At 36.9% G+C, this 26,075-nt stretch overlaps 1 protein-coding gene across 4 annotated transcripts in view; it reads right to left on the reverse strand.

The window, feature by feature from the left end:
• Positions 1-451: 451 nt before the first annotated feature.
• Positions 452-26,075, reverse strand: part of LOC131506024 (sperm-associated acrosin inhibitor-like) — a 117,563-nt gene continuing 91,939 nt past the window's right edge. For 2 of the 4 annotated variants that reach the window (XM_058719652.1, XM_058719641.1), the window contains 5 exons: positions 17,015-17,086; positions 4,277-4,353; positions 3,092-3,129; positions 1,687-1,802; positions 452-796 (listed from right to left, as the gene is read on the reverse strand). In XM_058719652.1, coding sequence (XP_058575635.1) covers positions 751-796; positions 1,687-1,802; positions 3,092-3,129; positions 4,277-4,343 — 267 coding nt within the window. In that variant the 5' untranslated portion in view covers positions 4,344-4,353; positions 17,015-17,086 and the 3' untranslated portion in view covers positions 452-750. Of the gene's footprint in view, positions 797-1,686; positions 1,803-3,091; positions 3,130-4,276; positions 4,354-4,525; positions 4,557-17,014; positions 17,087-26,075 lie in introns of those variants that run through there. The other 2 variants (XM_058719662.1, XM_058719631.1) reach the window with 2 other exon arrangements.

Consider the following 26,075-nt stretch of genomic DNA (forward strand, 5'->3'; position numbering starts at 1 on the left):
ATGGATAGACTGCATTGATGAAGGCAGAGCTGCCTGGTACCCCAGGATCACCAACCTATCTCTTGACTGATTTGTAAGAGAGAAAGAATATAATTTTTCTCCCACACCTCAGAAAGTTTATGATATCTTTGAATAGGATCTCCAAGTCATGCAATGATAGACAGACCTATGTTTTAGAATTTAAGTCCTTATTGCCTAACATTTGTAATCATAAGATTAACCGGGAGTACATATTAGAATTCAAGTTCTCAGATCCCTCTCCTGGAGGTTTTGATTATTTAGGATATAGAGGAGCCCAAGTGTCTGTGTTTTTAATAAATGCACAAATAATGTATTATTTATTCATTTTTGAAAAGATTTCTTTAATTATAGTTACTAGAAGCATTCATGTCTTTTCACCCAGTAACCAAAGAAGAAAAAGGTATTTTAATAAGGATAATATCATTGAACATTGGATTGATTGAAATATTTATTATTTTAAGTTGTATTAGGTTTTATGTTAAGAAATACAAAATTAAGATAGTTTTTCAATTGTCATTGAATAATTGAACATAGAGAAGGAAAACCTTTCAATCATAGGCTCATGGAAAAATTCTTCAACATCCTATATTCCATCTTGTATGCCATAGAAGTCTTTGTATGATTTTCTAGGAATTTAAAACTCTGACTGAGGCCGTTCTAATTGGTTGTAGAATCTACCACAAAATTGGATCGCAATAAAAGGTATTGGAATGTGTAGCACAGGCAGAATCAGCATCTACCATAATGACTAAAATCAAACGCTCCACCACTTTCGCTGCAAAGAAAGAAAAATAGAAAGAAAAAGAAATCATTAAAAGAACATTTAAAATTACCCAAGTATTTCACTAAGTGCTTCTCAATGAGGAGCATTTGAAAATGGGACAGTGTGGAGAGGCTGCGCCACAAGCAGATGGGCTTCTGCCCTGCAACCCTGCCCATGTTCCCTCCACCTGAGGCTGCTTAGCTCTTCCTACACACTCAGTCCTGACTCGGTCTTGGAACCCGCAAAGAGCCAAGAGAGGAGAGGATTAGAGATTTTCAGATTAAATGAGAGGAAATATCTGTGATATTTGCCATTTTGGCAAGGCAGAAAGCTTGACAAAACTTCACTCCTTTTGAATGACGGATACACGAAGGGGGTTTAGATGGAAGGTTCCAGAATGCCCTGCTTCTAAGAAGGGTTTGGAGTAAGTCATGGAGGTCCAGAGACAGAGGAGAGCCTCAGAGGAGTCCTTCTTAGCATGAGTGGGCTAATCCACTGTGATGGATTTCAGAGTTCTGTCACCATAGGACATAATAGGATTTCTTGCTCAATTATGCTCAAGTTAGCTTGCAGCCACATCATGGAGACTACCATTTATCATCTGGACTTTGGAATTATATCAGTCATTAGACTGCCATTAGTAAATAATAATAATTAAATTAAGTTCAATATATTGATTTCTACATTTACAGAATACCAGCAGAGTTATATTTCAGAGGTCTGATACAAAACTACTTTTAGAAATGAGAATTTCAGGAAAAGGCACAAGTGTGTTTCTGAGGCTTTTACAGAGATAGTAGTTATTTTCTGTGGCGAGGCTATCAAAAACATGGGTTTTCTTATAATTTTAGGATGGTTTCGTTATTATTTCGGAAGAGCCATATTTAGTCTTGTGTTCTTACAATAGTTCACTGCAGAAAATGCATATATTGGAATAAGTTTGGCCATTGGTTGCACAGACTGGATCCATTTCTCTTGTGCAAAAATGTAACTGATGTACATACACATCACAGTTTGGCTGTTAAACACAAAGAGACAACATACAATGCATCAGGAACTTTCTAAATCGAATGTTCTTTATTCTTAATACAAAACACCATACACCAAAATGGAATAAATATATTCTATATTGAGGTTTAAAAATAAACATCAAGGTACCCACGGTCCACTTACATACAAAATATTATTAGTATATTTCTACGAACCCAACATTATTTTTATAAAAAACATACAAATGGCTGAATATGTTTTTAGAATTCAGCCACTCTGCCTCCACTTCTTCTCATACTTGGATCAGATTTTCCCCAGTTGAACCTTGATCAATGAGGGTCTTAGATGTATAGACCCTCCCCTCCCACACAGTTGAAAATCCACATATAACTTTTGACTCCCCCAAAACTTAGATACCAATACCCTACTGTTGACCAGAAGCCTTAGGATAATATAAACAGCCAGCTAACACATATTTTGTATGTTATATATACTATATATGATATTCTTACAATAAACTAAGCTAGAGTAAAGAAAATTTAAGAAAATCATAAGATTGCACTGTCTTGTAAAAAAATGTGTGTATAAGTGGGCCCATGCAGTTTAAACTTAGGCTGTTTAAAAGTCAACCATATTTCACACTGCAAGAAATCTTTCTCAATAGTTTCACTATTAGATAATCTGGTAGTTTCAGATTATCACCACACTTGTATGAATTCATACATATGAGTGTTTGCATATTTGCAGATGTGTATGTAACTGTATAGATATGCATATAATGTGCATAATGATGGCAATACTGGCTATTTACATAAATAAACAATAATATGTGTATTCTTACACAACCTGCTTTTTAAATGTCTTTGTAACTTTTATCTGTTCACATATTTGGAACTGCAGCTCATTTTCCTCATTTCTATGTAAGAATCCACTCTGTGAATGTATGATAATTATTATTTTACCCACTGTTACGTGAAAAATTGGGTTGTTGGTTTTTTAATCTTCCTGTTTTGCTAGGATAAACAATTCTACTTTAAGCAGCCCTTAATCCATAGCAGCCACTTGTCTATAACAAGGCTTATGGCCAGTAATGGAATTTTTAAGGAATGGGATATTTTTACCTTGTCTTTAATGTCAAATGATTTTATATGGCTGGCACGATTCTGTTTCTTGAACTCAGCGTAATAAATAACACAGTTTGTTTGTTACTTTTGAAAAATCATCCTGTTGTACATAGCATAACTTGCTGCTAAAACTTACAGTATAAAACTTAAAGGTTTACCTTTTCAATTCCCAAAGTAATGAGTATTAACTTACGAGTCTACGAATTTCTGGTGAAGGTTCAAAACCAGTTTCTGCAACCAACCCACAAACACACAAATTAAAAATAAGAAGAGGAAGAGGAGAAAACCATTAGAGTCTTTGGTGAGAAGTACCCATATATTTTAGTAGCAAAGTATTATGCAAATTGCCTAATAAGGACCCTGCAAATAATGAGATGAACCTTTTACAGCAGTATGAAAACAGTAAATTCACAAAATAAATTCAAATATAGAAACATAATCCCAAATTAATCTCATTCTGTGAAAACAGCCTTATGTATTATTTAATAATCACCAAACCCTCCTGTGAAGATACTATAGTTGTGGTTTGTTTCCATTCCCTGCCCCCCCCATTTTTATAGATGAGACATCCTAGTTGGAGAAGACAATGGCTTGCTTGGTGCCATTTATATGCTTTGCAAAAAGTCACTTAATATGAAAATTAATTATTATTTAATTAATTAGTACTCAGGTATAATATCAGGGATCTACCCAATACCTCAAAGCTACTTTATTCTGAGATTTATGGGCCACCTTGGGCTTTAAGGAACATAAGTTGTCAGCAGAGGAATCAATGAGTTCTCTCCTTACACAAGGCCTTGATTTAGAGCTGGAAAACAACAAATTAGATTTTCAAGGAATGTCAGACCTAGGAGACATCATTACTTTTCACACTCTGCTTTTAGCAACCATGGAACCTGACCTCCAAAAAGGAAAAAAAAAAAAAAAAAAAGGTAAATATCTTTATTTGTAGATGAACAAAATCTAAGTTCTACCACTCATTGTAACCCACCTCTTCGTCTCCACCTCTCTAAGGTGGGAAATGAGACAAAGCAAACCGCTGATGCAATTTTATAAGATATTTCTAACATACTCTGTTTCATTTTGTCAATTTAAGATTTGTACACCCTAGGGGCACCTGAGTGGCTCAGTCCTGATATCCGCTCAGGTAACGATCTCATCATTCGTGAGATCAAGCCCTGAGTTGGGCTCTGTGCTGACAGTTTGGAGCCTGCCTAGGATTCTCTGTCCCTCTAAATAAATAAGTAAACATTTAAAAAAATTTAAAGATTTATAAACCCTATAAATCAACCTCCTCCATTTCTAGATAATAGCAGTTGTTTGCTGCATTTCTAAGATAATGTGAAATGCTTCATCCAGTACTAAAAAATGTACTCACCAGAATAATGAGGAAATGCCAGGGCAGTGATAAAAATAGCTTTGATCCATGTCGAGAAGAAAGACATTTTACCAAGTCTGTGGAAGAAACCCATAGAGACGTTTATAACACACGGCACAGGGACAAACTGCCCATTTCCAAATGAAGCTTTCTTATAGCTGAAGGGGCTTTTCCACGTTCCTCAATTCCTACTTAGAGTGGACTTTTCCCTTTTTCCTTCCCACAGCCCACAGTATCAACAAGACATACATAGTAACAGAAGACCTTGTAGGGGCTTGAGAGGAACACCAGGAAAGTCCTCTGTGCATATTTAAGTAGGAGCTGTTTACTCTCCCAACCCTTGGCTCAGCCCACAAGGAGCCGTGCTGCACTTAAGGAAATATGCACTTTGGAATCTTAGTTTTTCACTAGAAAATAGAAACCATTATTTCGGGAAGGACTGACCCTAGAGCAGTCCTCCCATCCATGCAACATACCACAACTCTCTTCACAGAGTCCCCACCTGACCCACCCGACACAGAGAAGACAGTGGCAAGTGGGGTCTGCACGGTCAAATAGCGACTGTGCCTATTTGGTTCATCTTCCTTCTCAACTAGCTCCACCCAGCTGAGGAATCTTCTTTATTAATCTGATGGTAAGGACCTTAATGAGGATGAGTTGGCTCACGGCAGGTAAGATGCTGAGGTACTCTGTGTTCTGCCTAGAGGCTGTAAATAAAATAGCTGTGAAAGATGCCTCACACGTGAACTCTCAATAGATCTTCTCTAAACAGGAGGTTTGGGACAATTTGAGCAGAGGTATCCCCAAATATGGGGAGGAGAGAGTAATAGTGCTTTGAAAACCCACGATAGAGAAGAGATGTGAAAGCTTTCTACGCTATTGAGTTGGGGAGAAAAGGAGAATCAAAGCAAGAAGAGGAGAAAGCGTTTGGGGAGCTACAATTGGACACATAACCTAGCCTCTTAGTATTTTGCAATACCGGGAAGCACATTGGACTTAATTGGATATTTGATTTGCAGTAACCTTTTTATTTTGAGATCAAGGGAGATTCTTTCCTAAAGCCTTAGGAGTTCTCACGTTCTCATGTTCCTTTTAACCGATTTCCCCTAATGGGAACATCTTGTACAACTAAAGTACAAATTCACAACCCAGAATGTTCAAGAAGCTCCTACGTGAGCATCAGAACAGCCTGCCTTAGGGACCTGGGCTAGAGGACAGCGTGTGCCCTGAATTATATGATGAATAATTTGACCTTTACCTCAGAGTGAAGCGAAAGACCCTGTAGGGTTTGAAGTAGGACAAAACTGAATCAGAGATATTTAATGAATCTTCTTTGCAGTCTGGCTCAGTGGCAAGAGTTTTGGCAGATGAAAGTCTTGAGATCAAATCCCATTTACCACTGGGTAACCTTGACAAAATATTCAGACCTTCTAGTCCAAAACTTCCTAACTTTAAATGTGATCATCATTTCTGTCTCATAGATTTGTCATAAATATTGAGGATAAAGTATTAAAACAGTCTGCACACTGGTTGTGCGTCAGACTTAACATTTGTCACCCTAATCTAACCTGCCTTTTTTTTTTATCAGTGAAGAAAGCCAGGATTTAGAAAAGAATCTTGGAGTCTACCACTGTTCCATGCCAACTTAGTGGGAGGGTACCAAATCTGCTAAGTGCAAGAACTTTTCCCCTATTATAATAAAGTGACTATTTACATTAGTTCTTGGAAATATTTACATAGACACCATCAGAGATATTTGGGCAGGCAAATCCTTTTGACACATTTGTGGAGAAACTAAACTGAAGTTGAGTTATCGTGAAGCCTATGTCTCACCCACTGGACTTTTTCTCTTACAAGTATTGATCAGCAGAGATTAAGAGCCAGAGACACTGCCTATGATGCACAATAGGCCACACGTTTTTTTAAATTAACCGTGAAAGAGAATGCTAAAAGTATGGATTATTTAATGTAGATCTGTCTTTCTTCAAAATGTTTAATATGCATAAATATTTGAACATATGCATAATGTACAAATATTTTATATACAACTACACTAAAATCACACAAATATATATATATATATATATATATAGGTATATATAGCTAATGCATGTGTATGTATATTTATGTGTTCATGCATGTATCTATATCTACATATAATATATGTAAGAACACATATATAATAACACACATATATGCAATAATATGCATTGGTGTTATATACATACCATATAGATGTATATATACTTATATACATATACACATACATATAAAAATAGTATATGCGCATATACCATGTACTATACATACATATAGATGATACACACTACATATACACACTATATAAATATATACACACAGATATACACGTATGTCTACATAAATTGTCTAAGTGAGCTCTAATGTTATCACAAGTATCTTTACAAAAGAAAGACAGAAGAAGGATTTTTTTAAATGTTTATTTTTGAGAGAGAGACAGAGCACAAGCTGGGGAAGGCAGAGAGAGAGAGAGAGGGAGACACAGAATTCAAAGCCGGCTCCAGGCTCTGAGCTGTCAGCACGCAGCCTGATGTTGGGTTTGAACTCACAGACTGCAAGATCATGACCTGAGCCAAAGTCAGAAGCTTAACTGACTGAGCCACCCAGGTGCCCCCAAACCCACCAGATTTGAATAAAGACATCATCCAAAGAATTCAGACACAATTAAAGTTTGTTTTAAATATTTCTTTGGGAGAGAGGACACCTCACAAGACAGAAGAAGGTTGGATGCAGACCCACCAAAGAAGAAGACCTTATGCAGATAGAGCTGAGAGAGAGTTGAAGATATTGGTCTTAAAGAATAGATAATAGATAGGGGCGCCTGGGCGGCTCAGTCGGTTAAGCGTCCGACTTCAGCTCAGGTCACGATCTCGCAGTCCGTGAGTTCGAGCCCCGCGTCGGGCTCTGGGCTGATGGCTCAGAGCCTGGAGCCTGCTACCGATTATGTGTCTCCCTCTCTCTCTGCCCTTCCCCCGTTCATGCTCTGTCTCTCTCTGTCTCAAAAATAAATAAACGTTAAAAAATAAAATAAAATAAAAAGAATAGATAATAGATAGATACAGATAGATGATAGAAGGATAGATAAAAACAAAAATAGAAGAGTAAATAAAGATATTTCTCTGTAACTAACTTTCTTCACTTAGCAGTTCAAGGTATATCTTCATAAAAATGTACACAGATGTACACAATTCCTTTTAAGATATTCTTGTTAAATACTTTTGCTAACAATGTTGTAATGAACATGATCATACAGGTCATTATATGCTCATTCAATTCGTTCTAGACTTTTAAAAGTCGCATTTTGAGTCCAATAACATATGCAGCTTAAAATTTATAGAAAAGAGAAAATTGCGGGGCTCCTGGGTGGCGCAGTCGGTTAAGCGTCCGACTTCAGCCAGGTCATGATCTCGCGGTCCGTGAGTTCGAGCCCCGCGTCAGGCTCTGGGCTGATGGCTCGGAGCCTGGAGCCTGTTTCCGATTCTGTGTCTCCCTCTCTCTCTGCCCCTCCCCCGTTCATGCTCTGTCTCTCTCTGTCCCAAAAATAAATAAAATAAATAAATAAATAAATAAAATAAAAAAAATAAAAAAAATAAAAAAAAAGAAAAGAGAAAATTGCTGTCCAACACACTTGTAGTCTTTTACTATGGAAAATATAAATTACAAACATGACTGTTTCTCCACACCTCATCAAATGAATGTCTTCTGAAATATTCATGTTTCCACATACACATTTAAATACACACACACACACAAAATATATATATTTGGATGATTTTGTTCAGTTGCAGAATTTCGTCATTTGGGAATCAAATTAAAATTACAAGTTAATGAGGCCACAATTTCTATTTTTTTTTACTTTTAAGCATTTTTGTCTGCCAACATGGTTTATCTTGTTATGAGAGTTCTGAAATGTGAAGAAATTATTCTTTGCTAATTAATATAATTCATTGTGATTTTCTCCTCCGCAGAATGAGAAATTTTTGAAACTCTTTTCTGGAACCTCTTGTCATACATGGGATGTACCAGTGAACAAGTTGTTTGAAGTCGTCATGTGTGCACTTTGGACATGCTGCCTGTTGTATCCATTTAGATACTCTGAATATTAAGTCTAGCTGGAAAATATTGACTACATGTTTATTTATGTCTCCTCTCCAATATTTATGGTGATTAGGAGATCCTGTTAGATACTGGAGGCAAAATATCCAATATATAGACACCAATATAGGCAGAATTGACCATGGGATTCTGTAGAAGCAGGCAATTTCCAATATCTAGGAAGCAAAAGAAACTATAAACCTTACAATCAGAGGCAGGTTTGGTAATCACATCTTGTAGCTGGGTACAATTGAAAAACTATGGTCAGTCAGTGAACTTTATCCTTGAGGAATTCAGAGGTAAACATGCTTAGAGTATCTCTTATGGGAAGGCATATGTCATTATCCAAATTAACAAAGTTGAAAATATACTTTCTTCTGAAAAATCAGATTCACTGATGCTGTCTGTGGGATATATTGCCTCACTTTCCAACTGTGCCTAAGTCTGAATTTGTCTTCCAAGCAAATTGCCTTGTCAAATAACAGGTAGTATAACAATGAATTTTACCATAAATAATTTAATTTAAAAACTAAATTAGAGATTTCCATTTAAAAAAGAAACCAAGGTGATGCATTTGTTGGAACCAACTATTTGATCTTACCTGAAAACAACATTCAAAAATTTGTAGCTATTTAATAGAGACCATCTAATTTCAAATAGCTTTCTCATGGTGTCACTTAAAAAAAAACAAAACAAAACCCTGACATCTAGAACTGTATAGGAAATAAGTTAGATTTGACCTCAAAGGGCCCATATGTTAAATCACATTTCTTTCCCTGCATTCCTAGAAATACAAATTGCAGTGACATATATAGGGAACCATCTCATTCGCTTGTGAAACTGTACCCACCGACCCAACCAATGCACAGCAGGGGGCAGAGAAAGCAGTCTCCCCTTCCCGCAGTTCTCCCCTTCTCTTGGAACTCTTGCCTCTACAGCAGAGTTGGAGGGATTCCCACATAGACACAGTGCTCCTTACAAAGCCAGTGATATTCAAGAATCTTCCTCCACTCTGGGAATTAGTCTGCAGGTTAGGGCAGTGGTTGCTGGTGGCAGGGTCCATTTGGTTATTTCTTAGTAAGCCCATAGGGCAGGGAAGTCTGACTGCCGTCTTTCTTTAGAATATGTGGTACTTGTGACTTTTTGACATCAGTTTCGCCTTGGTTATCAACAAGAAACTCCTACTTAGTGTCCTACTATATTAGAATAGCCTTGCAAAGCAATAGGACCACAGGAGAGGGACCCCACAACATCCTGCAATGCACGTGTTGTAGCCAATTCAGTGTCAGCATTTGGTGGGCGGGCGGGGGGGGGGGGGGAGGGAAGGACAATGCATTAAGGAATTCAGGGTGCCAGCAGAGTCTCCTTGACATCGCTGACAAGTTCCTCAGACTGGATGATCCTTGAGGACAAGATCATATAATTCATTTTACACTGGCACAAGGTGCTCAATGTGTGTGTGTGTGTGTGTGTATTCCAGCTTTATTGAGATATAATTGATATATATCATTAACTTTAAGTTGTGCAGTTTTTGATTTGATACACTTTTATATTGCAGAATGATTACCACTATAGCATTAGCTAACACCTTCATCACATCACATAATTACTTTTTCTTTTTTTTTGGATGGGAATATTTAAGATCTATACTCTTAACAACTTTCAAGTGTATAATAAGTATCATTACTGTATCACCATGCTGTACATTAGATCTCTGGAACTTACTCATCTTATAACTGAAGGTTTGTGCCCTTTGACTAACATCTCTCCATTTTCCCCACTCCTCAGCTCCTGGTAACTACCATTCTACTCTCTATTTCTTTGAGTATGGGTTTGTTTGTTTGTTTGTTTTAGATTCCACATATAAGTGATATACGGTATTTTCATCTACATTCTCATAGAAAACAGAATTCCTTCCTTTCCCATGGCTGAATTATGTTACACTGCATATATACACCCCACATCTTTATCTATTTTCTTTAATCTATTCATCCATTGACACTTAAGTTGTTTCATATCTTGGCTATCATGAATAATTCTATGGAATGGGAAAAAATATTTAAAAATCATATAGCTGACAAGATGTTAATTTCTAAAATATATAAAGAACTCATAAAACTCAATAACAACAAACTGAAACAAAAATAAAATCCCGCAAGCATCTGATTTAAAAATGGGCAAAGGCACCGAATAGACATTGTTCCAAAGAAAACATAGAAATGGCCAACAGATACATAAAAAGGTGCTCCACATCACAAATCAACAGGGTAATGCAAATCAAAACCACAGTGAAGTATTGTATCATACCTGTTAGAATGGCTATCGTCAAAAACACAAGAGATAGTAAGTGTTGGCAACGTTGTGGAGTAAAATGCAACTCTTGGGCAAAGTTGGTGGGTATGCAAATTAGTACAGCCATTATGGAAAGTAGTATGGGGGGGTTCCTCAAAAAATTAAAAATAGAATTACCATACAATTGGGCAATCCCATTTCTGGGTATATAACCTGAATACATTGAGTGCACAGCACCATATTGTTACCTTAGCCATTAAGTTTCACAGTAGGCATCTAGAACTTTTTCATCTTGTCTAACTATCACTTTATACACCCTGAGCAACAGTTTCCCTTTTCTCCCTCCCTCAGTCGCCTGGAAACCACCATTTTCTTCCCTGCTACTACAAGTTTGACTACTTTAGATAACTCATACAGGAGAAATCATGCCAGTATTTTGTTCTTCTGTGACTGACTTATTTCACTTAGCATAATAAGTGTCCTTATTATCTGCCAGGTCCATTCACGTTATAGCAAATGGAAGCATTTCCTTTCAATTTAAGGTTGAATACAATTCCATTGTACGTGCATATCACGTTTTCTTCATCCTTTTGTCTGTTGGTGGACATTTGGCTTGTTTCTATATTTTGATTATTGTGAATAATGCTGCAGTGAACACCAGAGTGCAGGTATCTCTTTAAGATCCGTTTTTTCAATCTTTGGGATATTTACTTTGGAGTAGAATTGCTAGATCATATGGTACATTTATCTTCAATTTTTTGAGGAATCTTCATTCTGTTTTCCATAGCTGCACCATTTTACATTCTCATCAACCATCTTAGTCCATTCATGTTGCTATAACAAAATATCACAAACTGGGTAGCTTATAACAACAAAAGATTAACAGTTCTGGAGGCTGCGAAGTCTGATGTCAAAGCGCCAGTGTGGTTGCATTATGGTGAATGTTCTCTTCCTGTTTCATAGCTGGCACCTTCTCACTCTGCCCTCACCTGGGGCAGGGGGCTAGGGTTCTCTCTGGAGCCTTCCTTTTACGGTATTAATTCCATTCATGAGGGTTCCACCTGCATTACTTAAGAACATCCCAAAGGTCTCATCTCTGGATATCATCACCTTTGGGAGTTAGGATTTAAATTTTTTTTTTAATGTTTATTTATCTTTTTGAGAGAGACAGAGACAGGATGTGAGTGGGTTAGGGACAGAGAGAGAGGGAGACACAGAATCTGAAGCAGACTCCAGGCTCTGAGCTGTCAGCACAGAGCCCGACGCGGGACTCAAACTCACAAGCTGTGAGATCATGACCTGAGCTGAAGTCGGACACCCAACTGACTGAGCCACCCAGGTGCCCCGGAAGTTAGGATTTTAATGTGTGAATTTGGGGAGAACACATTCCAAACATAGCACTAACAGTATACAAGGGTTCCAATGTCTCCACATCTTTGCCAACACCTGTTATCTCAAGTGCTTTGTTCATTTCTAAATCTTGTTATTTGCTTTTTGCTATTGAGTTGAAGGAGTTCAATTTGGGGAGAATTTGGGGAGAACACATTCCAAACATAGCACTAACAGTATACAAGGGTTCCAATGTCTCCACATCTTTGCCAACACCTGTTATCTCAAGTGCTTTGTTCATTCTAAATCTTGTTATTTGCTTTTTGCTATTGAGTTGAAGGAGTTCCTTTTCTGTTTTGAAAACTAACACCTTACCAGATATATGGTTGGCAAATATTTTCTCCCATCTATAGGTTGTATTTTCACTCTACTCATAGTCTCCTTTGTTGTACAGAAGCTTTCTAGTTGAGGTAGTCTAACTCATCTACTTTTGCTTTAATTGTCTGTACCTTTCGTATCATATCCATGAAATCATTACCAAGACCAATGTCATGAAGCTTTTTTCCCTTATGTTTTTCTCTAGGAATTATACAGTTTCAAGTCTTATATTTTAAGTTTTTTAATCCATTTTGAGTTGATTATTTTGTGAATGGTGTAAGATAGCATAAAAACATAATACTTGGGGGAAAAGTTAACTGAGGAGGTAAAAGACTTATACACTGAAAACTACAGTGCATAGATAAAAGAAGCTAAAAAAGACAATTAGATAGAAAGACATTCCATGTTCATGGATTGAAAGAATTAATATTGTTGAAATATCTGTAAAACTCAAAGTGATCTACAGGTACAAGACAATCCCTATTCAAATCCCAGTAGAATTTTTTACATACACAGAAAAAGCAGTCCTAAAATTTATACAGAACTACAAAAGACTCAGAATAGCCAAAGTGATCTTGAGAAAGAAAAACAAGGCCAGAGGCATCACACTTCATGATTTCAAGATATAATACAAAACTACAATAGTTAAAATGGTATGGTACTGGCATAAAGACAGATAAATAGATCAGTGGAACAGAATAGAGAACCTAGAAATAGATCCACACATTTTCTGTGGAAAATATGACAAGGGTGGCAAAAATACACAGTGGATGAAGGACAATCTCTTCAACAAATGCTGCAGAGAAAGCTGGATATCTCTGCATACATACAAAAGGGTAAAATTGGACCACAAAATCCAGTTTTAAGTCTTACTCTACAGTTACGATAATCAAGACAGTTTGATATTAAAAAAGAGTTGGAGGGGCACCTGGGTGGCTCAGTCGGTTAAGTGTCCGACTTCAGCTCAGGTCATGATCTCACTGTCAGTGAGTTCGAGCCCTGCGTCAGGCTCTGTACTGACAGCTCAGAGCCTGGAACCTGCTTTGGATTCTGTGTCTCCCTCTCTCTCTGACCCTCCCCGGCTTGTGCTCTGTTTCTGTCTCTCAAAAATAAGTAAATGTTTAAAAAAATTCTTTAAATAAAATTAAAAATACTAAAAAAGAGCTGGATGTGTAGATCAGTGGTACAGGTACAAAAAAACTGGTACAAAATAATTCAATGCAGGAAGGATAGTATTTTCAGTAAAGGGTGCTGAAACAAATATGAAGAGTCAACTAGCAAATGTATAGCTTATTAAAAGATTAACATAAAATGAAGCATATATTTAAATGTAAAAAGAAAAACTATAAAACTTTTAGAAGAGAACACAGGAAAGCTCTTTGTGGCCTAGCATTATTATACAAAGCATTACACAGAAACATGATAAAGAAAATTAAAAAAAAATCATTGGAGTGGTGGAAGTATGTTTCTTTGGCTTTTACAGAAATTTTACAGTTATTTTCTGTATATGCTGTGCCTAGATCATCAGCAAATGGATTATCTTAATTATTTTGTGATTTTTTTCATTACTTTGAAAGAATAAATATTTACTATTGTGTTCTTACTTGAATACAAGTATTGTATTTGAATACAAGGTATTCAAATTCAAGGTATTTTGCCTTGTACTTGAATACAAGGCAAAAATCACATTTACTGCAGTAAGTGTGGCCATTGGTTGCAGATTGGAAAATGTTCTTTTGTGCAATTTTTAAAAAGTATTTATTCATTTTTGAGAGAGAGGCAGAGAGAGAGAGGGAGACACAGAATCCGAAGCACATTCCAGGCTCTTTGCTGTCAGCAGAGAGCCCCATGCGAGGTTCGAACCCACAAACCATGAGATCATGACCTGAGCCGAAGTCTGATGCTTAACTGACTGAGTCACTCAGGTGCCCCTTTTGTGCAATTTTTTAAAAATGTTTATTTATTCTTTGAGAGAGAGAGAGAGGGCGCAAGCAGGGAAGGGGAGAGAGAGAGGGAGACATAAAATCTGAAGCAGGCTCTAGGCTCTCAGCCATCAGCAGAGAGCCTGATGCGGGGCTTGAAATCATGAACTGCAAGCTCATGACCTGAGCTGAAGTCATTCACTCAACCAACTGAGCCACCCAGGTGCCCCTTGTGCAATTTTTTTGGATGACTGAGTGGACCACATTCTGGGTGTAAAACAGACAGACAATACGCATTTATTAGACAACGAATATTTGAATATGATCTTAAATCTTACTATGAAATGCCATACATCCATAAAAGGATAAATATAATCTATATTTAGGTGTAAAGGCAAACACCTATGTAGTCATATCCCAGTAAATAATAAAACATTATCAATATTGTTATAAAATCTGAGAAAGGCCATGAAACCGGCTGAGTGTATTTTTATCGTGTAACCAACTCCCTACCTCCAGCCCTTCCAGATCATATCTTTCTCACTCCTTCCCCCTACAGACACCAGAAGAAGTAACCTAACCAAATTTTCTATTTATTGGCCCTATCTTCCTCTAGAATCAACGTGTATGTTCATAGTAAAATACATTATGTGTATCTACACGCTTTTCCTTTTACATTCTCCGTGACCTTAATATATACTGATGTTTAGAGATGTAGTTCATTTATTTTCACCCTATCTAATATTCCACCATGTTGATACATAGAAATCATTGGTATTTATCCTTCTACACACTGATACTTGGGGTGGTACTTTTTCCTATTGTGTTGTTGGATGAATAAGTCTACCCTCAATACACTTTCTCTCAGTTTTGTGTACAACAAATAACTACCTATGGAACAATTTGGAATTTGGGCGTAATAGGATAAATATACTATCACCTTGTATAGATAACACTAAATGCTTTTGTACTGCTTGTTAGATTCTGCTTCTTTTTTTTTTTTTAAGGTTTATTTATTTATTTATTTTGAGAGAGAGAGAGCAGAGGATAGGCAGAGAGAGAGGGAAAGAGAAAATCCCAAGCAGATTCTGCACTGTCAGTGCAGAGCCTGACATGGGGCTCAGTCTCATGAATCATGAGATCATGACCTGAGCCAAAATCAGGAGTCAGATGCTCAGCTGACTGAGCCACCCAGGTGCCCTGTTAGATTCTATTTCTTAACGTTGGTGTAATAATAATACATATATAATTTTACATTTTGAAGAATTGTGGGGTTTTTTTTGTACATTTTGCTTGGTCAGTTTTGCTGTGATTTTAAAAATGGAAAATGGCTAAACATTTACATGCTTCAACATCCAAAGGAACCAATAATAACTTACCAAATGTCTGATACGTGATGATTTAAAAAAATAGTTTCTGCAACCAAAGAACAGTTTAAAAAGATAAAAAGGCCACACATATATCAGTAGGAGAACTGCACCTAGTGAGGTCAGAATTTTGTGGCAGTAACAAAAATACAAATTCTCAAATGTATCCAAAACTTAGAAAAAATTAACCCCCAAACTAATCTAGATCTATGAAAAATAGTGCTACATATTAGTTTTTATAACTCCTATACTTGAAGATACCATTTTTAAAAGTTTGTATCTAAATTCCAGTTAGTTAACATACAGTGTAATGTTAGTTTCAGGTGTACAAGGTAGTGATTCAACACTTCCATACAACTCCCTGTGCTCATCACAAAGTGCCCTCTTTAATCCCCGTCACCTATTTCACCCATCCCCTCACCCACCTCCCTCTGGTAAATATCAGATTGTTCTCTAGAGTTAAGGGTCTGAAAATACTGATTTTGAAAAGCTTTATAAAAGGGACATTTCACTGTGACATAAGACAAAGCCTGTGTGAAGCCACGTAAATATGAATCAATTCTGCTCTAATATCAGGGTTCTATTTAATACCTAACAGCTACTTTTTTCCAAACGTTATGGGGCCACCTTGAACTTTAAGGAAGGCAACTGGTCAACTGAGGTATGCATGAGTTCTTTCCCTATACAAGGTCTTGATTTCAGGGACTCAGAGCTGATAAGTAAAAAAAAAAAAAAAAAAAAAAAAAAAAAAAAAAAAAAAATCAGATTTTCAAGGAATATCAAACCTAGAAGAGATCCCTCCTCTATATTTTTCACTGAACTGCAGTGGAGTCTGGGCCCCAAATGGGAAAAGAATTTGGTTAAAGTTCTTGAGTTACAGATGAACAAAGAGCTAAGGTCTACTGCCCATTCTAATCCATCACTCAGTTTCAACTTCTGTAATGTGGGAAATGAGAAAGAGTAGCTCAATGAAGAGATATTTGAAAGAAATGTATATGCCCTGTGTCATTTTACCAAGTAAGAACTAAAAGGCCAATAAAACAACCACTCCATTCTTAAGTTACAGCAGAAAGCTTCCTGCTTTTCTAGGATATGCAAAGTGTTTTACCCAGGAATAGAAAATTTATGCACCAGAATAAAAGAGTAAAGGCCAAGATGAAATGAAAATAGCTTTGATCCATAATGAGAACAAAGTCATTTGATTGAGTCTATGAAAGAAAACCTTCAGGATGTTTGCAACAATGGCACAGGGACACATTGCCCATCTCCTATGGATAGGCAAACAGAATTTACGGTATGTTTTAGAAATGTCTTACTTGTAAAGGAATTACTCCAACTCCCCAGATTCCTCGTTAAGGTGGACTGTTAGCTCTGCTCTTCTTCCAACCCTATAGTTCAACATGAAATATGTCAACAGGAGGCTGTCCTAGAGATGTGAGAGAAAATCCCATGGAAGGTACTTGTGAACATAAGAGGAGAAGCTGATTACTTTCCCAAATCTTTACATCAACACACAAGGAACCTGGCCACATTTTAAGCAAACATGCACAGTTAAATCTCAGTATTTTCTTCAGAAAAATAGAAGTAGTTATTCCTGGGAGGATCAATCTGGAGCAAGACTCATAGCAATAGTATACACTAGGACTACCTCCCTAGGTTCCACACCTGGCAAAAAAAAAAAAAAAAAAAAAAAAAAAAAATATATATATATATATATATATATATATATATATATATATATATATATATATATAAAGAGAGCATACTGAAAGCAGCAAGAGAAAAAAATGACCCATCACATACAAAAGAACAAAAATACAATTAACAGCTAATTCCCCATCAGAAAACACTGACGCCAAAGGTGGTGGCTTAACGTATCCCAAGTACTAAAAGAAAAAAAAAAAACCTTCAACCAAAAACCTTATACCCAGAATAATGATCTTACCAAAATGAAGGCAAAATAAAGACATTTTTAGAGAGAAAAATACTAAGATAATTTGTTGCTATAAGACTGTGGTCTTGACTTATAAGAAGCATTAATGGAAATCTTTTTGGATTAAAGCAAGTAATATCTGACAGTAATTTGTATCCACATTAAAAAAAAAGTGCAGTCAACTTCTGGAATGATAGCATGAGGAATTCTGTTGACCCATTCTTCAGTGAAACTGGTATAACTTTTTTTAAGTCAAGTCTCTGGAACTGGTCTTAAGGGAAAACAGTAAATAAAGAAATATCTACTCAAAACAATTCTACTATAAAAATTCATAAGAAAGACAAGTGTCTACAGTATTTGAACCAAAGTGCTTCTCCCCTTCCCTTTGCCCAGTCAATAAGGTGGAGACTCCACTCCAGACTGCTTTATCTGATAACACAGGAATATCTCTTTACCCAGGTCCAAGATGGAGGGTTTTCTCCAAGGAAGAGAGGGACTTCAGCATTTCTCTTCTCACCTCTATTGTCCTGTTTCTAAGGCTAATTCTTGAGTGAGTACATTCTAGGATTGAGGGTTTCCTTCTTCTACCCAACTCTTCCATTCCATTGTAGAATGGAGGTTCTGCCTTTGGTGTGGCATACAGTGAATATTATGTCCTTCTCCCAGCTCATGAGGAAATGGTCCTATGCCAGAGAGGCAAGCTAAGTGAACCTGAGGCTACTGCTATACCTCCACTGAGTGCTCAAGCCTTACAGAATGGGTGTCACTCAGATAAAAGCTTGTCATTGTCCTCACACCCAGCTCCAGAACCTTGGTTCAGAGGTTTTGCCTTGGAGGAGAAACAGGCCATAAAACATAGCTCCAGATGTCTTCCCAAAAGAACTGATTTCATTTACAACAGAGTGTGAAGAAGTGTAAACCTCAGAGCTCGTTCAAAAACCATGGGGGTTATTGTAAAGGGAATTAGGAGAAGATTTATGGACCTAATGAAGATTCAGCATAGACCATAGGTTAGCTAGTTTGCAGGAGCTAAATCAGGAATAAGACAGCTGGAAGGAGCCTTCCTATTATAAGAACAAACATAAAACACTGATCTCAGAGACTATTCCACCCAAGGAAATATTTTGTTTAGTTTGTATTTATGTCCCAAGACATCGTTCTAAACAATAGAGTAATCTGCTGGAAATCAGTGGAGCTTACAATTCAGAGAAAGAGTAGCAGAGGCCCAGTCTGTGCCATTGTCATTCAAGGCAACTGTAGGCATACACAAAGTTGTGTCTCCTTAAAAAGCAGCATCAAAACCTTAATATTTAGCAGGAGATGGGGGAATAAATGGCACTACCACTATCCAGCCTATCACTAAACAAATAAATAGGCAAATAAGAAAGACAAACTTCATGGGGGGGAGCAGTAACCAGGAATGCTACAAGTCATTACAATAGGTTATCTAAAATGTTTAGTTTCTAACAAAAAATTAGAAGGCATGCAAATAAACAGGAAAGCATGACCCATCACAATGAAAAAAACAGGCAACAGAACTGCCTGTGAGAGACACCAGATGTTGGATTTAACCAGAAAACATCTTAAAGTACTCATTATTAACATTTCAGAACTAAAGGAAAGCTCGAAAGGAGTAATGGAAAGTATGATAACAATGCCACCTTGAATAAAGGATATCAGTAACGAGAAGCAAATGGAAATTCTAGAAATTAAACAGTATAATTCCTGAAATAAAAAGTTCACTAGAAGTGCACAGTGGATTTGAACTGGCAGAATAAATGATTAGTGAATTTTAAGATATATCAATTGACTTTATGCAAGCCAAAGAACAAAAGTAGAAATACAGAAAAATGAACACAACCTCAGAGAAACGTGGGATGCCATGTAGCACATTCGACAGTTGTGTGATAGCAGTACCATAGAGGAGGAGAGAGCGGGGAGACAAAAACTGTTTGAAGAAGCAGTATCTGAACACTACCCAAGTTTGTTTAAAAAAAAAAAAAACTAAACATCTAGGAAGCTCAACAAATAGCAAGTAGGTTAAACTACAAAGAGACCACAAATATACACATCATTGTAAAAATGCTGAAAGTCAAAGACAAGGAAAAAATCTTGAAATGACAAGAGAATACCATACTGTTTTAATTACTATAACTTTGTAATAAAACGTGAAATCAGGAAGCATGATGCCTCCAGCTTTGTTCTTCTTTTTACAAGATTGCTTTGGCTATTTGGGGTCATTTATGGCTCTACACAAATGTTAGGATTGTTTGTTCTGCTTTTGTGAAAAAAATGCCATTGGAATTTTGATAGGGATTGCACTGAGTCTATGTATTGCTTTGACTAGTATGGACATTTTAACAACAGTAATCTTCCAGTCCGTGAGCATGGAATATACTTTCATTTACATGTGTGTTCTTTAATTTCTTTTCTTCATGTCTTCTAGTTTTCAATATACACATCTTTCATCTCCTTAAATTTAATCCTAGGTATTTTATTCTTTTTGATTCAATTGTAAATAGGATTGTTTTCTTATTTTCTTTTTCTGATACTTTGTTATTAGTGTATAAGAACACAAAAGTTTTTGTGTATTGATTTTGTATCCCATGAATTTACTAAATTTGTTATTAGCTCTAATAGTTTTTTATGGATTTTTAGGGTTCTCTAAATACAATATCATCTCATCTGAAAATAGTGGCAGTTTTCTTCTTCCTTTCCAATTTGGATACTTTTTAATTTCTTTTTCTTGCCTAATTGTTCTGGCGAGGACTCCCATTCCATGTTGAATAAATGTGGTGAGCTTATTAGTAGATTGGTCATGATTGAGATAAAAATCTGACACAACACAAGGCTTGATTTTTGAAAGCAATAATTGATAAGTTTGAACTTCATGATAATTAAAAACTGCTGTTCTGCAAATGACAATATCCAGAGAATGAGAAGACAGGACTCAGACTGGGAGAAAATATTTCCAAAAGACACATCTAATAAAGAACTGTCATTCATATGATACAGGCACCATGCTTCTTGGGATTTACCCAAAGCAGTTGACAACTTATGTCCACACAAAAACCTGCACACCAATGGTTACAGCATCCTTATTCACAACTGCCAAAACTTGGAAGCAAACAAAATGCCTATCAGTGGATGAATGGATAAATTGGTACATCCAGACAATAGAATATTATTCAGATCTAGAAATAAATGAGCTATTAAGCCATGAAAAAACATGGAGGAAATTTCAATGTATATTACTAAATAAAATAAGCCAATCTGAAAAGGCTATATACTATATGATTCCAACTCTATGACATTCCGGGTGTAGACAGTGAAAAGATTAGTGGTAGCCAGGAGTTGGAGAAGGAAGGGATGAATAAGTGGTACACAGAGGATTTTTAGGATAGTGAAAATATTCGGTGTATCATAATGATGGATACATGTCATTATACATTTGTCCAAATCCATAGAATATAAAACACTAAGAATAAATGTGATGTAAACTATGGACTTTGGGTGATTATGACATGTCAGTGTAGTTTTATCAACTATAACAAATGCACAACTCTGGTGAGGGACATTGATAATGAAAGAGGCTATGCATGTTGTAGGGGCAGAAGATATATAGGAAATCTTTGCACCTTCCTCTCAAATCTGCTATGAACCTAAAACTGCTCTGGAAAATAAAGTCTCATTAAAAAAAAAAAAAAAAGACAAAGAAACCTATTTTAAAAATGGGTAAATGACCTGAACAGACATTTCTTCAATAAGATCTGCAAATGGCCAATAAGCACATGAAAAATACTCAACATCATTAGCAAAAACCAGGAAAATACAAACTAAAATCACAGCGAGATACCACTCGGATGTCCAAACCCATAGAATGCACAACACCAAGAGTGAACCCATTAAGTAAACTGTACTCTTTATGTGATAATGATGTGTCAGTGTAGGTTCCTGACAAACATACTGCTCTGGTGGAGGATGTTGAGAATGAGAGAGGCTTGGCATGTGTGGAGGCAGGGAGTATATGGGAAATCTTTCTACCTTCTGCTGAATTTTGTTGTGAGCCTAAAAGTATTCTAAAAGATTATATTATGTAAATGGGGGTTATACCTTCATCCTGGTCTGAGACCATATCCACTGGCTCTCATGTTCTAATCCTCACCACTCTTTACCAAATGGAGACTACGTTTGACTGCTTCTGATATCCAGATGTCTTATGTAGACATTAAGGCCATTCTCAGGTTCATCAATCTAGACATTCCATGCATGAAGGTCTACCCATCACTTCTGTGTCATATTGGGCTCAGGAATTTTGTGAGGACTTGCTGGTTTCCAGCACCCTGAACAAAAATTGAGACACAGATTTTCAATACTCTTCAATACCCAAACATGTCTGAATTCAGCAAATTTCCTGTTTTTAAAAAAAAAAATCTTTTTAGGGGCACCTGGGTGGCTCAGTTGGTTAACCATCCAACTTCAGTTCAGGTCATGATCTCGCAGTTCATGAGTTCGAGCCTGCGTCGGGCTCTGTGCTAACAGTCAGAGCCTGGAACCATGCTTCGGATTCTGTCTCCCCCTCTCTCTCTCTGCCCCTCCCCCACTCATGCTCTGTCTCTCTCTGTCTCTCAAAAATGGATAAATGTTAAAAAAAAATTTAAAAATCTTTTTAATGTTTATTTATTTATTTTTGAGAGAGAAAGACAGAGTGCAAGCAGGGAAGGGGCAAAGAGAGAGGGAGACACAGAATCCAAGGCAGGCTCCAGGCTCTGAGCTGTCAGCACAGGGCCCAATGCAGGACTTGAACTCATGTACTGTGAGATCATGACCTGAGCCAAAGTCGGCCACTTAACCAACTGAGCCACCCAGGCACCCTGCAAATTTCCTCTTGATATTAACCCCTCCTCATGGTTGATGGGATGGAGAAGAGCCATAGTCACTCTTCTGAACTATCACCAGCATGAAGTCGATCATTCTTCCCTGAAACTTCTCTCCGCTAAATCCATAAAGTAGTGGCTTTAACAAATATAATCTTAAATTTTTGTTCCTTAGAAACAATCCTTGGGAAGTGATTTTATGAAACCAAAAATTCATCTCTGTGTGCTTTATCACTGACATGAGGACTTCATTCTGAGCAATGAAGCTCTTCATCTAGTTGTATATATAGGGAGACATTAGGCTAACCGTGAGTGGAGGAGAGAGGGTGGGGCAGAAACAAAACAGAAATTAAAAACATATATTTTTTTCAAATTAACATCCCATGAAGTAATATTAATGCCTTCAACATGGAGTGGAGGACTCCCCATCATTAAAACATGGAGACTGTATATACAAGATCAGATTTGAGCAGGTCCTGAAAGCACAAGTAAATTCCATGAGTAAGTGCTTGTGGCCCTACCATGCCACATTGCCTTCTCTGTTACAATTAAGCTGTATGCCTGGTTATTATCTTCATCTTTCTTCCAGTTGCAGGAGATGAAGTTTTCTTTAAAGAGGCAGTGGATGCCATCTGACCCTATTTGCATCAAGTTGGTCACTGATCAACCTAAACCTAACATTTTCTCCCTTCAAGTATTCAATGAGTCTTAACAACCACCACCCAATTTCAGAGTCATTATAATTTCCATTTTCCTACATATCCCAAATATCAGAGATATTGCATAAGCCAGAGGACCCCTTCCATGTATATCTGGTCACACTCAGCTCAGAGGAAACTTAAAAATTGCCCTGTTGGGGGGCCTGGGTGGCTCAGTCAGTTGGGCATCTGACTCTTGATTTTGGCTCAGGTCATGATATGACGGTTCATGGCATTGAGCCCTGCATCGGGCTCCACACTGACAACAGGGAGCCTGCTTGGGATTCTCTCTCTCTCTCCCCCTCCCCTCACTCCCACTCTCTCTCTCTCTCTCTCTCTCTCAAAATAAATAAACAAACACTTTTTTAAAAAATGCGTTGTGACAGCATGCTATGGGACATCAACACTACTTACTACCAGGTCATGAGGTAGTCATTGCAATTTGGTGGCTAGATGTCCAACTCCAGAATCACATCCTTATAATCTACTCCCTATGATTAAGGATGTCACCTATCTTAGGCTGGCTTATCTGGTAAGATCTTGATATGTTGATTTACGTACTAAGGTTTATTGAGGACATGTTCCTGGAAGAGATTAGTTAAGGAGTGGAGGAGTTGAATTAGGAGGAGAAACAAGTCGAGCAAAGGTGCAATTTTATGTGAATTTCCAGATACAGCCTCGTTCCATGGGGAGTGTAAGTTACGCCACAGTTTGTTCTGCTGCAAAGCAAGGAATCTGTGCTGCTCTACTCCTGCACCACTCATTCAGTAGATAGAGGTTGCTGAAAGGTAATGTAAACTCTTAGCACTTTCAGTTTGGGAAACATCTAGAAAAAAATAGAACTAGTAGCCAGTAAGGGTAGTACTGTCAAGAAAGTTGTACGTCCAAGTCATAATGAGCAAAGTATACAAGATCTGGGAGAGGAGTAAAGATTTAATTGGTAAAAGGAATCTGGGTGAAGTATGCCAGTGTCCTCTACAATATTCTTGTGATCAAAAACCTATTCAACAACCAAAACATTACCATAATCCCTAAAGCCTTCCCTGCTCTTATCCCCTCCTGGTCACTAACTCCCCAGGCAACAACTATCCTGGCAGCAAATATCACAGATTGGCTCCACCTGTTTTGTACTTTCTATAAAAGGAATTATACACCATGTCCTCGCCTATTTCTGGTTTCACTTACTCATCATTGCATTTGTAAGATTCGTCACGCTGTTGTATGTATCGATGGCTCATCTTTTACTGCTATTTTGTATTTACTAACTGAGTATACCGGATGTATCTATCTGTTTTACGGTGAAGAACATTTAGATTGTTTGCAGTTTTTGGCCACTGTGAATAAACTTGTGACTAGCATTGCTATCCATGTATTTTACTGCACATATGCCTCAGGTTTGCTGTGGGATTGCATCACCCTGATGTATTTTTCAGCCTGAGTAGCTAACACATCTTTCCAACTGAATTGAGTCCCTTTGCACTAATTAAGAGTAATGTACAGTTTTCCAGTTTGCACATATCCTCACCGAGCTTTGGTTTTATCAGTCTTGGATTTTAGCCACTCTAGTGAGGCTTAGTGATACATCATCATGGTTTAAATTTTGTGTCTCTGATAATTAATCATGTGTGTTTCTCATGATTACTGTAGATGCCACCTGTTGAAGATTGAAGAGACTCCACTTTATCTCTCTGAATAATTGTATGGAAGAGAACACTACTTCTGGAAACACTTTTGATTATATGAACGAGAACCTATGTCTACTGTGTATGTTGAGTCATTGCATATTTTAGAATTATTTTTTACAACGATTTGCTTACACTAATATGAATATTTTCATTGTCTTAAGTGTTAAATATTGTGCAATTCCCATCAAGATTCTCTTTTTAACGCAGAGGATATAATTAGTTAATTTGCAAGCATATGGATAACTCATATTACCATATGTATTTCAGAATACATGGTCTGTGATGCCTTGGAATTTATTGAGGCTTCCTTTATGACCTAAAAGATAGTCTAGTTTTATGAGTGTTCCCTGTGCGCTTAAAAAGAGAGTCTATCTTAAAAACTGAGAATAAACTGAGGGTTGATGGGGAATGGGACGGAGGGAAGGGTGGGTGATGGGCATTGAGGAGGGCACCTGTTGGGATGAGCACTGGGTGTTGTATGGAAACCAATTTGACAATAAATTTCATATTAAAAAAAAGAAAGAAAGAAACCTAAAAAACTAAAAAAATAAAAAATAAAAAGAGAGTCCATTCTTATCTAAAGTTTTATTATCTAAAATTTTATATAATAAAATTTATTATAAAATTAAAAATCAAAGCTAACTATATTCATTTAAATTGTTCTTAGCTGTGTTTGGTTTTTGGAATAAATGTTTTTTATTGGTTTATTGTATTCTGGTTTTTGTCTTTTTTTTTTTTTTTTTTACAGCGATTATGCTTCTTAGGAGTTTAAGTGATTTGGTGTGGGAACCCGGGTTTCCATGAATTCTATGTGATAATGTCTACAAAGGAGGAGTTGAAGTCAGGCCCTCATGTGAGTTCTTCCTGGTGACTATAAAAGAGGAGGAGATAAATCTAAAGGCAGAGAGGCCTAGACAAAACCTCTGTTATCCACTCCCATTGCTACCACCAAATCTGAGACCCCCTCTCGTCAAAGTCACCTTTAACTGTTAGATATACGTAATATTGTTTTTAATACATACATAACAATGTTATTTGTAATAGTTACTTGTTTTTTCACTCATAGATAAACCAAAATATGAACAACCCCCTGTAAGTTGATTTCCATTTTTCAGTATCACAAAAAGTCCTGTTATGAATATTTATGGAAACAACTTTATGATGAATTCTCATTTGGGAGAGTT

This window comes from Neofelis nebulosa, chromosome 1, assembly GCF_028018385.1.
Source record: "Neofelis nebulosa isolate mNeoNeb1 chromosome 1, mNeoNeb1.pri, whole genome shotgun sequence".
In the NCBI taxonomy this organism is placed as follows: Eukaryota; Metazoa; Chordata; class Mammalia; order Carnivora; family Felidae; genus Neofelis; species Neofelis nebulosa.